This window comes from Leucopleurus acutus (assembly GCF_964270905.1).
Source record: "Leucopleurus acutus genome assembly, chromosome: 7".
Lineage (NCBI taxonomy): Eukaryota > Metazoa > Chordata > Mammalia > Artiodactyla > Delphinidae > Leucopleurus > Leucopleurus acutus.
Window position 1 is genome coordinate 55,029,713 of NC_139150.1, and position 15,769 is coordinate 55,045,481.

Sequence of the window (15,769 nt, forward strand, 5' to 3'; positions counted from 1 at the left end):
GAGGGAGAATGTTCTAATGAGGGAATATGGTTGCTCTTATACCTTTGGCACTCTTTTGTGACCCACTCTTTTGGGACCTAGTGTAACATCTTAAGAAGGATGACCGGAGTGGGAAGAGAGGAGTGTACTCAGATGTTGCAGCCAGTTTGACCCTTGCAGCTCTGCTTTAATGAACTGATAAAAGGTGATGAAGATGTGGTGACATTTTAGGGGTATTAGGCCAGGGGACTTGGGAGGGCCTGAACCCCGCCTTAACTCAAAGCTACATCTCCTCATGAGATTCCTGCGGGAGGCCAACGCAAAGAACAAAGCTGGGCTTATCTATTTTCTGCAACCCTGAGACGGAAGAGTGGACCACACCCATTCATTGCCCCTCTATTGCCCAGTGACTCCTCCCATTAGCAAAACTGACCCATTCGGCATCCTTAAGTCCCGCCCCCTTGGACTAGCATTTCTCCTTGGGAAGAGTGATAAAGGGCATGGGGCCTTTTCTTCTTCACTCCCCTCCAGTCAAACAACCTGGTCTTTCCTAAAACCTCCCACCTCTGCTTGAACACCTCAAGAGGAACCCATTACCTCCAGAGGCCAAAATGGGGCTTTCAGATGCTCTCTGTTTAGACATTTCTTCTTTACAATGAGAAGAACTATCTCTCCTTGGAACTCCTGTCCTCATTCCACCCCCTAAGAGTCGCACGGAACAACACTTCCTAACCCAAATCCTTTTGTGGGTTACACAACGGCTTTCCAGATATTTGAAGGCTTGTGATATGAAAGGAAGATAAGGCTTATTCTGTATGAGCCCCAGAAAAATAAGCAGCAACTGTGGGTAAAAGTTACAGAAAGATGTTGGGTCAGTGCCCTGAGTTGGAAAATGAATTATGCTCACCCTAACCCCTGCCTAGGCTGATCTCATAAGCTAAAGAAAAGAAAAAAAGAGGATTCTCGTCAGCGGGTGTTTCCAGAAGCAGTTCTGGAATGCAGCCCCTTCATTTTTTAAAAACACACATGAAGAGTTCTTTCTGCTTCATTTAGTTGGAAAAGTAATAAAGGCAACTGCTGAGGTCCCCACTGAGGCTTGTCGTTTTGGCTGGACCTCAGGGTCCCCATCCCAGTATTGCCCGGTACCACCAGGCCTATTGCTTCTAAAATGGATCCACGAGGGGTGTCAGGTGCCCTGGGAGGTTCTTAATGCTCTGTGGGTGCTATCTTTGGTCATAGGTATCGTGCTGGTGGTGAGCATCAAGCCTGGTGTCACCCAGAAAGTGAATGAAATTGACAGGACAGGCAGCAGCCCTGAAGTCAGTTCAGTGGATGCCATGTTAGACCTGATCAGGTGAGTGTCTGGCCAGCAGGTGGCTTCATAGGCATGCGACCTATGTGGTCACACAGGGCCCCATACTTGGTTTAATGCTCTGCTGTTGCTGCCTTGAAATTTTTAATAATTTTTGAATTATTATACATGTTCATTTTCCCCTGGACCCTGCAAATTACACAGCCAGTCATGCTTACCACGTCATGGTTCCGAGAGGGAATGGAAGGAACAGCGTTCTCTGTCAGGGTTTAGGATGGACAGAGATGCCTAAAGTATACTTGTTGCGTTAAGATGCCGGGCTGTGTTAGGTGGTCAGTTCTGAAGCATACTTGAAGAAATACATTTTTTAATTGTACAGGAGAAACCCTCTTATCTGAAGCAATCAGGGCTGGAGATTGGTCAGTTAATTTAAAAAAAAAACAGCATTTAAAGCAGAGAATCGTAAATATGCATTACATATTTTGTTTACACTTAAAACTTAAATGCGTTTATTTGCCAATTTTTTTATGTCGGGCCAAGGTCTTCTCTTAGAGTGTGTCAGTTGGTTTTTCATATTCCTGTTGCCTAGGCTGCCTTTATAAACACATCATCTGCAATTTCCAGATTCAGTTTCCATGAAGTGGAGAAACAAAACCCTTAGAAATAGCAAAGAAAGCTGAGTGCCGAGTTCTTCCGGTTGTTTTTTTATTTCAATTGTCTTTCCTTACCTAATGCAACCACAGAAGTTTTACTCACTTGGCCTCAATTGAGTTTCCAGGCATTCCAGCTTAGTTTTTTTTTTTTTTTTTTTTTTTTTTGCAGTACGCGGGCCTCTCACTGCTGTGGCCTCTCCCATTGGCGGAGCACAGACTCCGGATGCACACGCCCAGCGGCTATGGCTCACGGGCCTAGCCGCTCCGCGGCATGTGGGAACTTCCCGGACTGGGGCACGAACCCGTGTCCCCTTCATCGGCAGGCGGACTCTCAACCACTGCGCCACCAGGGAAGCCCCCAGCTTAGTTTTTACGGAAACTGCTCCTTCCTTTTCACACTTATAATGCATTGATTTACATAATTTTTAATTCAATAATGATTATTTGCAACTGGCATAAAGAATTTGGGAACAAGTGCAGTGGACTCTCATTATCAATGAAAACAGAAATGTGGAAAATATTAAAGAAGTCTCTTAACTGTGCATGTCTACCTGCCAGTGTGAATTTCACCAAGGACAGCAGGCATGTCAGCTACTCGGTGCATCAGTTAAGCATGACAGGTGGTTAGGAGAGCTTTCTATCTATCCCTGGTTGAAGCTCAGCAGGGAAAAATAAGTCTTAATACAAGGAAGTATTATGTAAAGGAGAGGCCAGAAGAGAAACCAGAGTACTCATTCTATCGCATAATCATTTCCATCAAAGTATTGGGTATGACCAAAAAAACCCAAACAAAACAAAACAAAACACTTTTGCCTTGGGCTTCCCTGATGGCGCAGTGGTTGAGAGTCCGCCTGCCGATGCAAGGGACACGGGTTCGTGCCCCGGTCCGGGAAGATCCCACATGCCGCGGAGCGGCTGGGCCCGTGAGCCATGGCCGCTGAGCCTGCGCGTCCGGAGCCTGTGCTCCGCAACGGGAGAGGCCGCAACAGTGAGAGGCCAGCGTACCGCAAAAACGAAACAAAACTTTTGCCTTAATGTAATACTGCTTGTCCTGTCTCCAACAGGAATATGTTCCCTGAGAACCTCGTCCAAGCCTGTTTTCAGCAGGTAAGAATAATGACTTTTGCCCTCAAGTTGCTCCCCTCTTCCCCCTTGCCAATTAAGATTTTTTTCCTGCTATGACCCAAGAAATGGAATTAGCCCGTCAAAAATGACAGGAAATGCACCTGTGAATAGAGGAATATCAGGTGACCTATTTCGTAACCCTAGTATTTCCAGGCACAGTGACATGCCTGTTGTAGCTCCTCTGTTTTCCCTTAGGCTTTTTTTTCTTTCCTCCAAAAGGGCTCAACTGGAGCAAGTCAGGAACCTGTCAAATAATGAGTGTTTTAAAATGTGGCTTCTAGTACCTATTTTTGGAGAACCACATTATATTTGTGAAGAAACTTAGACTATCTACAGATATAATGCAGTTAGAAAAGTAGCCCTCCACCTCTTCTTTCCTTTCCCTCCCATGGTGGGAAATCAGTATCTGACCCACATGGGTGGTTAGTGTTCTGGCATTTGGTCTTTTCTTTCATCTCTACATGCCCATTGCTGGCACTCTACAGAGCAATATAACAAAGCCAAGATTTTTTTCCTTTAGGAAGTTTAACAATCTCTTCACTCCATTTCCTTTAAGGCTTTTTCTCTTGTTTATCTATGCACTTTAAGACAGCTGAGTCTATCACAAGCTACTGAATTCATTTACATAATTACAGGAACACAGACCTCTGTGTAGACCAATAAAAATGGCAATTAAATTGCTCCCTGCCGACCTCCAAGAGGTACAGAACCACCTCTATTTAGGGAGTGCCTTTGCAATTCAGCCACAGTGGTCATTTGTAAGGTTCCTGGTGTTGGCAGAGCCTCGTAGGAGTGACATTTATGCCTGGCGTGATGATATACTAGCTCTTTCTTAAACATCTCTGCTGAAGTCCAGCAGAATCAAACAGGGCTGAAGAAATTCAACAGAAATCTCACTCACGTAATAGCCCTAAAGGGACTATTGACTTTGGAACAACCGTATAGTTCTTGATGTTTGTTAAAGTCATGGTGACCACATTTATCCAAATGATGAGGTTTTGTTTTTCCAGATTAAAAATAATAAATGAATAAATAAATAAACAGAAACAAAAATGATTCATAGGATTCCTATAGAGTCTGTCTGGTAAAGCAACTACAAATAAAACCCATGCTTTCTTTCACATTATTGCTCCATTAATTGGTCCCTTATTACAGAAGTTAGAGAGCATTTTGACACCATTGAATGGTGGCTGTGGAGGTCAGAAGGTTGGATTTCTCAATTCCATTTTTGCTTCCAAAGCCTCATGGGAGGTACCGTCCAAACCTGAAGCCAACAGAGGCCTCGGAGGTGGAACCTTTCAGTGACACTTGTCTGGCCAAAGTAATACTCCTTTAGCCTCAGAAGCTTAAAAAAAAAAAAATCTCTTTTTGTTTGTTTCTTTGACCTTTTTTCCCCTCCAACGTGCAGTACAAAACCACACGTGAAGAAGTGAGACGTCCCGATGAGCCAGGGACAAACAGGACGGAGGTGTCTGTCACAGCCATCATGACAACTGCTATTTCCAAGGTACCATTTCCATCCTGTTGTTTGCTCCCTTCCCTGGTAGGCAGGGGCCGAGCCATGAGTGAGCAGGAGATGGAAATAAGTAGATCCTCATTGTTCGCAGATTCCACGTTTGTGAATTCACCTACTCACATTCACAGACACACAAAGAGTGGTGAAAGTTTTAAGTTGCCCAATGCACATGTTCCCCGCTGAGGCTGAACAAGGCTACGCTCAGCCTTCTTGGTTCAGCTCTTACACGGTAAATAAGTGTCCTTTGTGCGGTGTGTTTATGCCACATTTTTCACATTTTTGTACTCTGTCTTGGTGATTTCGCTGTTTGAAATGTCCCCCAAGCATCATGCTGCAGTGCTGTCTAGTTAGTTTTCCCAAAGGCAGGCAGGCTGATGTGCCATATGGGAAAATACATGTGTTAGATAAGTTTCATTCAGACATGAGTTAAAGTGTGTTGGCTGTGAGTTCAATGTTAACAACTAAATAATATATATTAAATAAGGTGTCTTTGAACTGAAACAGAGAAAACAAGGTTTTATGTTGATTATTTGGCAAAAATGTTGTGACTGTTGATTCCCAGAAACCTAATCCTATATTTCCCCTAGGAACATTGATTCAATATTCACTAATTCAGTGTTCGCAGCCACTTTATAGAGTGTAACTTCTGAGAATAATGAGAAGCAACTGAACCACGCAGAGAAAAGAATGAGCCCTCTCACTTCTGTATCTCTGCCACCCAGACTTGAGTTGGGCACCTCTGGGAACTATGTTAGATTTGCAAGACTACTTAAACTGTAGGCCTACAGTTCCTTATCTGAAACTCTTTGCCCATATTTGATACTGAGTTCAGAGCTTTTCACTTTAGAAGGTCCAGGTGGTGTATGTACTATATGTTATACAGCATCCTTAAGTGGAATTGACAATAACATTCTAGAATCAAGCACATCAGTATTTCTGCAACTAACTTGTGAATGTTCTACCAAGTAAGAAAAATAGGCTATATGTAGCCTCATCTCAGTTCGGGATAGGTTTTGCCACCAAGAGTTTGCCATAATTTATCAATGAAATCAACAGGCTTTGAGAACTTTGGGGATTTCAGCATTGGAGATTAGATCGTGTGGGCCTAAAGTAGTATATCTGTAGTCCTGTAGATCGCTCCTGAAGGTACTGTGCCTTCACACAGAAAGGAAAGATTTAAGGAAAAAAGAAATACTCAGTAGACTTAAGCGTTCAGGTTAAGTAGGCCACAGTTAGCTCCCTCTTTCTTCCTACAGAAAGCCCTCCATGACCTAGCTCCTCCCTGGTTTCCCAGCTTATTTCTTGGTGAGCCCAATCTATTCTATCCAGATCCACCTCCTCAATTAGTTTCTATTCCTGCTTTTTGATATGGTTCCATAAAGATTTTCTGAGCACCCTCCATGAGCCAAGCCCTGCTGGGCATTGGGATTACAGTAGAGAAAAGACAGTTGTGACATATGCCCTCATGTGAAGAGTGATGAATATTAAAACAGGGAAGAATAGGGTACTCTGGGGCATTCAGCAGGGAGGTTTAAATTAGTTTGGGGTCCATCAAGGATGAGTAGGAATTATTCAAGCAGGGTACAGGGACCTGGTGCGTGATGACTTTTGCCTTTCCTTACATTTTTCTGGACTGTGCTTTCATCTCCTGGCTGCCTACTGCTCAGGCCTAGCTTTCCCTAACCTCACAGCCCTCATTCATGTCCCCAGTCTCCATATGATGTCTGTAACTCATAGCTTGGCTGTGCAGCTAATTACACACCACCTTGCTATCACTGGCTCCTGTTTCTCACAGTTAGTCTTGTCTGTCCAGCTGCATTTTAAGACTTTATGCTGTAGCCAATGCAGTTAGCACACTAACTGCTCAATAAATATGTTTGATCACGTCAGATCATAAGTAAGAAATAATCGGTACCCCAGTGGCTCGTCCACGTAATTCTCTGTAAACCTGGTTTGCACCACTCAGGATACGTTATCTCCCTGTGAAATCTCTCAGTAAATCTCAGCTGCACAACGCAGATTGAGTTATCTCTCGGTATATCTCGTGCTCTTCTTACCCAGCATGAAACAAAGACATGGTTCACAGTAGTATATGTCTGGTTAATTTTTATGTCTCTAAAATCCTATTGGTCATCCAGGATTAGAGGCAGAAAAGAATATTCCTGTGTTCATTATCAGGATAAAACAGATAGTAAAGTGTCCTAAAAATGTCCACACTGGTAAATATTTTGAGCTTCCTGCATTATTAATCTGTATCTTTTTTATGCAGACTCCAAATGTAACTAGTAGTTAAAATAACCCTGAAAAGTGCCTTGATTCTAAAGTTCTTATTAAAAATTTAAAACACCCCAGAATAAGAAATCTTCAAAAGAAATATTCAAATATGGATTTGTTGAAAGAAAGGAAAAAAGACACACTTTAAACTTCAGTGGCAGAGGGTGGGGGGCAGTAAAATTTGAACCACGCGTAGGTGTTTGTGTTTTTAATTATGTTTCCCAAAGTTGTTGATCCAGAGTTCTTGCTAGAGCCACTGGTTTGTTTGGCTATCATATCTTTCTGTTTCAGGGTCTATGCATTCTAACAAGATTGTACTCATGCATCAATGTATTTTCTTGGTTTTGATCCACAGAACAGAACAAAGGAATACAGAGTCATAGGCATGTATTCAGACGGCATAAATGTCCTGGGCTTGATTGTCTTTTGCCTCGTCTTTGGAATTGTCATTGGAAAAATGGGAGAAAGGGGACAGATTCTGGTGGATTTCTTCAATGCTCTGAGTGATGCAACCATGAAAATCGTTCAGATCATTATGTGGTGAGCACACGCCAGTTAACGCCATCTTGCTTCCCCTGACCCTTCAAAATTAGCATGAAGAGATTTATGTTTCTCAGTTGACCTCACCTTAGAAGAGGGTATCCAGACACTGGAGTATTAAATAATTCCATGTATTACTTAGGACTTAGGTCACTAACAGAAGTCTAGATATCAGCCATTGTCTTTTCTACCAAAGTCCTTGATCATCTTGCAACCAAGCAACATTTACGTAAGCAATAACTCTTAAAGGAGTGATTTGAAAGAGTTTTCTGCACATCAGAACACAAGGTGCTTTCCTTCCCAGGCCCCAGGCAGAAGGGATATTCAGAATATTTACAGTTGGTACGACATGGGCCCTAACGCATCCAAATAAAAGCTGCCATTGGTGAGCATAGCAGTGGCACCACCTGAGTATCTGCCCTGTCCCTAGAGATGCCAAAAAGTCCACCTTTCCTAGGAGACCTCTGCCCCGCTTATCTCATAGCAAGTTGGTTCAAAGTATAGACATTGACAGTGACATTTCAGTCACTTAATCCTGCTGAACCTCAGCTTCATCATATGTAAAAAAGGATAATAACGTCTGCCGCTAGGGCTGGGAGAAGTACATTAAGTGAAATGGTACATGTAAAATTCTTAACCCAACACAAAGCACGTAATGACAGCTCCACAAACAGAGCTATTATGATGACTTGCACGACTAGTTCTACTGCTCTGTTGCTGATACCACTACCTGGGAAACAAGACAACCATGTCCAGAAAGAGCCTAGTGGCCATATTTGGACGGTCAAGCTAAGGAGAGATCTGCAGATGTGACAGTAGGCAGGGTGTTTGTGTACCAGAAGCAAGGCATGGGGTATGTACCAATTTAACCACACCTTCTAACCAAGAGTACCCCTTACAGTAGCTTAGGTGGGTAGAAGTTAAGGTGCACAGGGGTGCTGAAACTTGGTGCCAATGTGGTCCAGCAGGGCTGAAAGTGAGACCTTAGCTTCATTGTGGACTCCCAGCTGAGGGCACATGCCAAGCCCAGGTACATGCCCTGGCTTGTTTCTTCTCCAGCATTCCCACCCTGAGAAAATACTTGATGGCAGAAGTGAGTCTTTCTTATGTTTACTTTCTAGCTACATGCCGGTTGGTATTTTGTTCCTGATTGCCGGGAAGATCATAGAAGTCGAAGACTGGGAAATATTCCGCAAGCTGGGCCTTTACATGGCCACCGTCCTGAGTGGGTATGTCAGACTCGAGGGAAGAAACAGAAACATCATTTGAGCCAGTGGATTTCTGCTGAGAGCCTGGGTGTCAGTTGGTTAAAATTGGCTTCTCTCCCACGTGCAGGGAAAGGTGGGGTTCAGAGATAAGAGAGCAGCAGGGAGGAGGGCTGCCCTTTAACGGCTGAACTGGAGGTGGATCACACTGTGCTAATTTCCAGATCTTGGCAGAACAGCCTGGACCATGCTTTGTCACTGCCTTTATTAGTTGTCTTAAAACAAGAGAAAACCCCACTGGTGGCCTCTCTTGGTCTGCTCCTGGCCTTAACTTCTTCAAGGATGTAAACCAACCAAACCAATAAGAACAGGCCCCACATACCCCGAGTCTGAAAGAAATTAAGCAGGGCCTAAATTAAGTCAGACTGGAGCAAGGAGGAGTGGGATGGCTGGTTGGTTCCACTCCTGTTGGTGGGGCTGGTAGGCACAGTCACAGCCTGCATCATTGGAGAGGGTGCTAGGAGAATCTTTAGACTGGTAAGAACTGTGCGAAGCAGGAGGGCAGTAGGAGACAGGTTGTGTGCATATTTATTGTAGCCCACTTATTGGTTCTTGAGGGGAGATGTGGTGGGATAGGTTATGAGTGGTGTGCCCAGATATCTAGCCGGGGGCAGGATACGTCACATGTGCTAAGAAATGTGGACCAAGGGAATGACTAAATATCATCAACTTGACTCCCATAGGTCCTTGCCCCCAAACACCCAACTGGAGCAATCAGCTCACCTATTGGAACTCAGATGCACTGGGGACTTTCCACGGCACAGCATTTGGTTCTTAATCTGTGTGTACCAAAAGCATAGCCCTGCTGGTCAATGGAGAAGCAAGCCAGAATCAAATCCCAGGGCCCCAGTAGTAATGGAGGTGGGACCATGCACCTTACTGGAGGCCAGGCCATGGTGTGGCTGAGGTTTATTATGCTGAGCTATCTCATAATGGGGTTCTGCTGGTTTCTGCTCTATTGACCTACCTAGGTTTCTAACAGAAAACGAAGTCAGTTTCTCATAGTTCTAAGCCACAGGCTTTCTGTCTATAAGATCCTCTTTCCTGACCTCCAGGATCTGTATTTTCCATGACCATTTCTTATTATTTCAGCTTCACATAACTGATCTGTCAACTCTAAGCTCCCACTTACATGGCATCTGCTAAATCAGTCTCATTTCTTAAGCCCCCTGGCAAGGAATAGTTTGGAAGGTAGGAATGACAAAGAAAAGAGGGTCAGTCCTGAAGTATGACTGTGGAAAAGCAGGGATTACTTCCTCCTTATTGCACCCTGATTCTCCTCTTAGGTGGTGGGTGCCATCCAGCCAGACAGTGGCGTGGCCCAGGCTGAGTGCTGTGATAAGGGCTATAATACTATTGGCCACAGAGTCACCAAGGAGGGAAAGGTCAGCTTGACCTGGGAAGGTGAAGGAAGGCTTCCCAGAGGAGGGGCAAGTTTTGCTGAGTCTTAGAGGAGGAATAAGAATTCAACAGCAGAAGGAAGTGAAAGCACGTTAACACGTATAGCAGGAAGCGCAGGTACAGGGCTCAGCAGCATGGCACAACTTGTTCTGTGAGCTCCTAAACATGGGCTCAGCTACTGGCTTAGCCATTAACTTTGACAAGATATTTGATTTGCTGAGTCTCTTCTTCCTCATATGTGCACTGGAGACATATATTCCTGTCCTCTTTTTCATATTCTCATTGGGTCATTATGAAAGTTGAATGATATATCATGAGTAAAACTGCTGTTTGAAAAAAAGTAGTAGTATGAAAAGATGATATCATCTATGAACCTGTTTCTCTCCTGTTTACAGGCTTGCAATCCACTCCATTGTAATTCTCCCACTGCTATATTTTCTAATTGTACGAAAGAACCCTTTCCGATTTGCCATGGGAATGGCCCAGGCTCTTCTGACAGCTGTCATGATCTCCTCCAGGTAAATAGAAGAGGGGTGTCTGGAAGAAGTCTGTGAACCAAGCCTTAGCAACTCTCACCTCACCTGATGAAGCACTGGCTGCAGCTGGTGGGTTTTGTAGCCGCCGTTAATTTGAGAAATGATGTCCATAGTCTCTGCCCATGTCCTTAAACATATTCCCTCACCTACTGGATATTTCCTGCCCTCTTGGCAGAGCCTGCAGCCCGGAAGGGGTTAGAGTGTAGCTGGGGGCAGTGGCAAGCACAGCGCCTTCTGATTCCTGGACCTGCCAAAAGTGCCATCATGCTTTGAGATCTCGGTTTAGTTTTTGGAACAGAGGTATCTCTTCAGGCAGGGATCGAGGACCAGCATTCCTAGACCATCAGTTCCTTTCTCTTTTATCACACAGTTCAGCAACACTGCCAGTCACTTTCCGCTGTGCTGAAGAGAAGAACCGGGTGGACAAGAGGATCACTAGATTTGTGTTACCCGTTGGTGCTACAATCAACATGGATGGGACTGCACTCTATGAAGCAGTGGCAGCTGTGTTTATTGCACAGTTGAATGACTTGGACTTGAGCATTGGGCAGATTGTCACTATCAGGTGGGGCATGAAGAGACACTCCTTTTCATTTCTGTTACTGGAATTGCCTAAAGTGAAAATCATCTGTGAAGGGAGATCAAGGATGGTCCAGTGATAGGTTGATTTTCTTGGTCTACAAAGTCCCTTCCCAAGATTAAGCACTACTGTATTACAAGTAGTGGGATCGTGGTACATAAAACTGCTTCAGGTCTGGATAGCCAAAGGCATCCCTGTGTTCTCAGTCCAGTGCACCCACTAGGTGCTAGGCACAGAGTAGGTACCAAGGACTCAAGGTGGAATAAGGACCAGTCCCTGCTTTCAAGGGGTTCCTGGTAGAAAGGTAAGGTATGAAGATATCTAAATAAGTGCTGAGTGGTATGGTAAAGGCTATAATAGAGGCCTGAGTTGAGGGGGCACAAAGGGAACTGAAGAAGAAAGGGTTGGCTCTACCTGGGAAGGCGAGGAAAGGCTTCCTGGAAGAAGGGAACGTTTAGCTAAGTCTTAGAAGAGGAATAAGAATTTAGTAGTAGAAGGAAGGAAGCTAAAAGCATTTTGGAAAAAGGAATAGCATTAACAGGGGTCTTGATGTAACTATGGCCTAGTTACAGAGTACAGATTATTTGGTATGGTTGACATAAAGAGTACAATGTGAAGGCAGGGATCATATCCTGAAGGGCTTTGTGTGAGGAGCTCATGGAAGGGTCTTAGACAGTCTTTCATATTATGGACAGATTTGCATTTTAGAGAGGTAACTGGTAATATGGTGGATGGCCCCAGTGGGGGCAGGAACCATAAGCTAGAAGACCAGTTAGAAGACTATTGCAAGTAAGGTATGAAAAGGCCTACATTAAGGTACTGACATGGGGGATGGAGAAGAGCTAATGAATTCAAGAGGCATTTACTGGATTCAGAGTGAGGGACAGAGGAAGGCTAAGATGACCCCCAGGATTGGTGGATGGTTCTGGATTGATGGATGGTGCTTACCAGAACAGGGACTAGTATAAGAGAAGCAAGTATAGGTGGGAAGGTAAAGAGATTACACTTTTTGACACATTGAATTTGAAATGCCTTTAAGACATGCAGGTAGAAATATGCGGTGAGAGATGTGGTCACAACGCAGATACAGAAGTCAGAGTCATCAGCTTGATGGTGCTCATCAAGCATGTGGGTCGTGAGTCAGTTATGTATGTTTGACCATGATTGGCTGTGACCTTGACCAAGTTACTCGAATTCGCTAAGCTTCTGTTTCTCACCTGTAAAATGCGGATAATAATAGTACCTACATTTTATGCTAGTGATAATTAAGTCAGATGATGCATATAAAATGCTTAGAACAGTGCCTACATCCTGAGCACTCAGTAAATGTTGGGAATGGATGACATTACGTAGGGAGAGTTTGTAGAGAAAAGAAAAAGACGAAGGACTGAGCCCTAGAAAAGCCTAATATGAGAGGCAGGCAGAAAGGGGAAAACCCAACAGGAGAATGAGGAGGAATAGAAAGGTAGTAAGAGAGCCATGAAACCATGGTGTCATGGAAACCCAGAGAAGAGAGATTTTCAAGGATGAAATGGTCAACAGAGTAAAATCTTGCAGAGAATTGTAGTCAAATGAAGACTGAAATTGTCTGCTCAAGTAGATGGTGAAAATGTCATTAGCGAATTTTTTTAAAATTTATTTATTTATTTTTGGCTGCATTGGGTCTTCGTTGCTGCATGCAGGCTTTCTCTAGTTGCGGCGAGTGGAGGCTACTCTTCGTTGTGGTGCACGGGCTTCTCATTGCAGTGGCTTCTCTTGTTGTGGAGCACAGGCTCTAGGTGTGTGGGCTTCAGTAGTTGTGGCACGCGGGCTCAGTAGTTGTGGTGCACAGGCTTAGTTGCTCCACGGCATGTGGAATCTTCCTGGACCAGGGCTCGAACCCATGTCCCCTGCATTGGCAGGCGGATTCTTAACCATTGCGCCGCCAGGGAAGTCCTCATTACTGAGTTTTGCCAGAGATGTTTCTCTGGAATAGCACTGTTCAATATCGTAGCCATTAGCCACACACACAAATTGGACAAAGCAGACAGCGAAGGTTCTGTCATTGTAGAAACAGATGCCATCATAGTGGAAAACTCTACTGGACAGTGCTGCTTTGAAGTAGTGGGTTGGGATTAGAGTTAATCCTGAGACTTCAGTTTAGAGTAGAAGTTTAAGACTAAACCGGGTCCCTAGGCCTACACACAGTTGAATCCGAACCTTTCAGAGCTAATTCACTCTTGCATCCTCAGCACTTGACATAGGCATAAATCCCAGGCATAAAGTAAGTTCTTGCAGCATTCTAATGCAGTAAATTTTTAAATCTTCCCAACCCTAAATCATAAAGTACGTACTGCAGTTTGCTTGAAATTAACTGAAGACAAGTACAAACTAGACCATTTGGCACACCAGCCAGGAAGCTATACCAGTGTCTCCTGATCTGTAAAATGTATTAGTGGCTATGGAAGCTAGACCCCAAGGAGCATGGGTAAAATTCTGTAATTTGAGTAGCAGCGAGTATGTTAAAAGTGAAACCCTGAATCATGCCTGAGAAAGTTCCACAACCACTGTGGTTCCAGCAGTTGTTACTTTTACAAGTAACAAGTGCCTTTTCCCACCTCCCTCACCACAGCCTGTGGAACCCAGTCTGTGCTTAACTTATTTCCAAGGAGTGGTTGTATGAGGTACCAGTTCTTTTGGGTATTTGCCATTTGGGGGATGAATTCCCTTCCTCTGCCTCAGTCATAAGTTTCCTAGATGTTTCTAACCCTTTTTTTTTTTTTTTAAACCTCACTGCTAGAGAAATAAACTTTGGGCCTAGAGACTAAATAATCAATTCACATGAAAAACCTCTCTCCCTGCTCTGGTGTATTCTTTTTTTTTTTTTAATTTATTTATTTTATTTATTTATTTATTTTGGCTGCATTGGGTCTTCGTTGCCACACGCGGGCTTTCTCTAGTTGCGGCGAGCGGGGGCTACTCTTCGTTGTGCTGCACAGGCTTCTCATTGCGGTGGCTTCTCTTGTTTCAGAGCATGGGCTCCAGAAGGCAGGCTCAGTAGTTGTGGCATAGAGGCTTAGTTGCTCCGTGGCATGTGGGATCTTCCTGGACCAGGGCTCAAACCCGTGTCCCCTGCATTGGCAGGTGGATTCTTAACCACTGTGCCACCAAGGAAGCCCCTCTGGTGTATTCTTAAATCATACTTGCTGATAACTACTGGCCCAGAGCAAGTAACAACAACTGTGAGGCCCAGAGTCATCACTGACTTAAAAAATCCTCTGGCTCTACCTGGGAGAGAATCAAGTAATAAGTGTTTTTTTTTTTTTTTTTCTTCAATTTTACAAGTTACAGTTGTGGCTCATGTGGTTGATGGTTACAGAGATTTTTGGATCCATAGTTTATCTCTTTCTATGGTCCTTTTGGACTGGACATCAAAGAAACCATCCACCTAAAACATTCCCTTTCGTGGTTTTATCAAAATATTCACTTATCAAAGGTTACAACTGATTGAAAATGGGATAAAGTTTCTTATAACAAAAGATAATTATGGGATTTGGGGCCTAGAAAGAGCTTAGAGGGAAAAAGTAGCAGCAGTAGTAGTAGTAGATGTTTTTATGATAATTTTAATAGTAATACTAGCAGCAGTAGTAGTTGTAACAGCTGCTGACGTAGCAAAATGGCATCAGTTTTAAGCATCTACTACATCCAGGTGCTATACTTGATGCCTTACATATAATACCTCATCTAATCTTAACAGCAGCCCTGCAAAGCAGACATATTCTCCTCATCTTACAGGCAAGAAATCGAGACTCAGAGAAGTAACTTGCCTAAGGACACACCGTTAGTAAAACGGCAGAGCTGGATCTGTCTGCCTCTAAAACCTGTGCTCACTCTAGCTCACGACTCAGTCCCCAACCTGTATGGAGAGCTGAGTTTTAAATGGCCTGACCTAAAACTAGATCTCAGTGCTAGGGAAGAACTTTCTACCAATGATTATTGTGTTTTCTTCTGTGAAACCCTCTTAAGTCAAAGTGGGGTATGTTCAAGAAGAAGAAGTAGGTTTTTTATATTTTTACCCCCATCTGAAGATTTATAGTTCCAAGTTTCAGACCTAAGCCAGGCAAATGGCTGAAGTTTAATCAGCAAGGTCAAGGCTCAAGGGCAGAGTTTTCTTTGACTAAATGGATTTTGAGTTTCAAGCCCAGCCTCAATCCATAGGGACATGGTTAACCGTGATGTGTTGGGTCTTCCAAGAGGGATCAGTGGGTATGGACACAAATCACTTCTGACAAAGAAAACCCACTGATGCATTCACTTTAAATGTTTTCGACCACCACTGACATAAACTTAGGTTTTCCAAAGACTACTTAAGTCAGAACAGATCTAAAGGATTATGCAAGCCTGAAACTTTTAGAGGAATTGGGACAGCCCCAGAAATCTCTAATTTACTCTAAGTTGGTGGTCACAGCCACTGAAGGAAACCACACTTGTCAAAGAACTCTGGCCTGTGTTTGACCGTGCCCTCAGAGACCACCTGTGACACATCACTAGGCAGATGAATGAACAGTAGAATCAGCTTGGTGAGAACTCTGAGGCTTTTTTAGCCCAC

General features: G+C 43.8%; 1 protein-coding gene across 1 annotated transcript in view; it reads left to right on the top strand.

Moving 5' to 3' along the window:
- SLC1A1 (solute carrier family 1 member 1) overlaps window positions 1–15,769 on the top strand; it is a 61,524-nt gene that overhangs the window by 41,583 nt on the left and 4,172 nt on the right. The window contains exons 4-10 of the mRNA XM_082842195.1: window positions 1,219–1,333; window positions 3,009–3,051; window positions 4,478–4,576; window positions 7,215–7,399; window positions 8,521–8,628; window positions 10,461–10,583; window positions 10,972–11,166. Of these exons, the coding sequence (XP_082698321.1) occupies window positions 1,219–1,333; window positions 3,009–3,051; window positions 4,478–4,576; window positions 7,215–7,399; window positions 8,521–8,628; window positions 10,461–10,583; window positions 10,972–11,166 (868 nt within the window). The remainder of the gene's footprint in view (window positions 1–1,218; window positions 1,334–3,008; window positions 3,052–4,477; window positions 4,577–7,214; window positions 7,400–8,520; window positions 8,629–10,460; window positions 10,584–10,971; window positions 11,167–15,769) is intronic.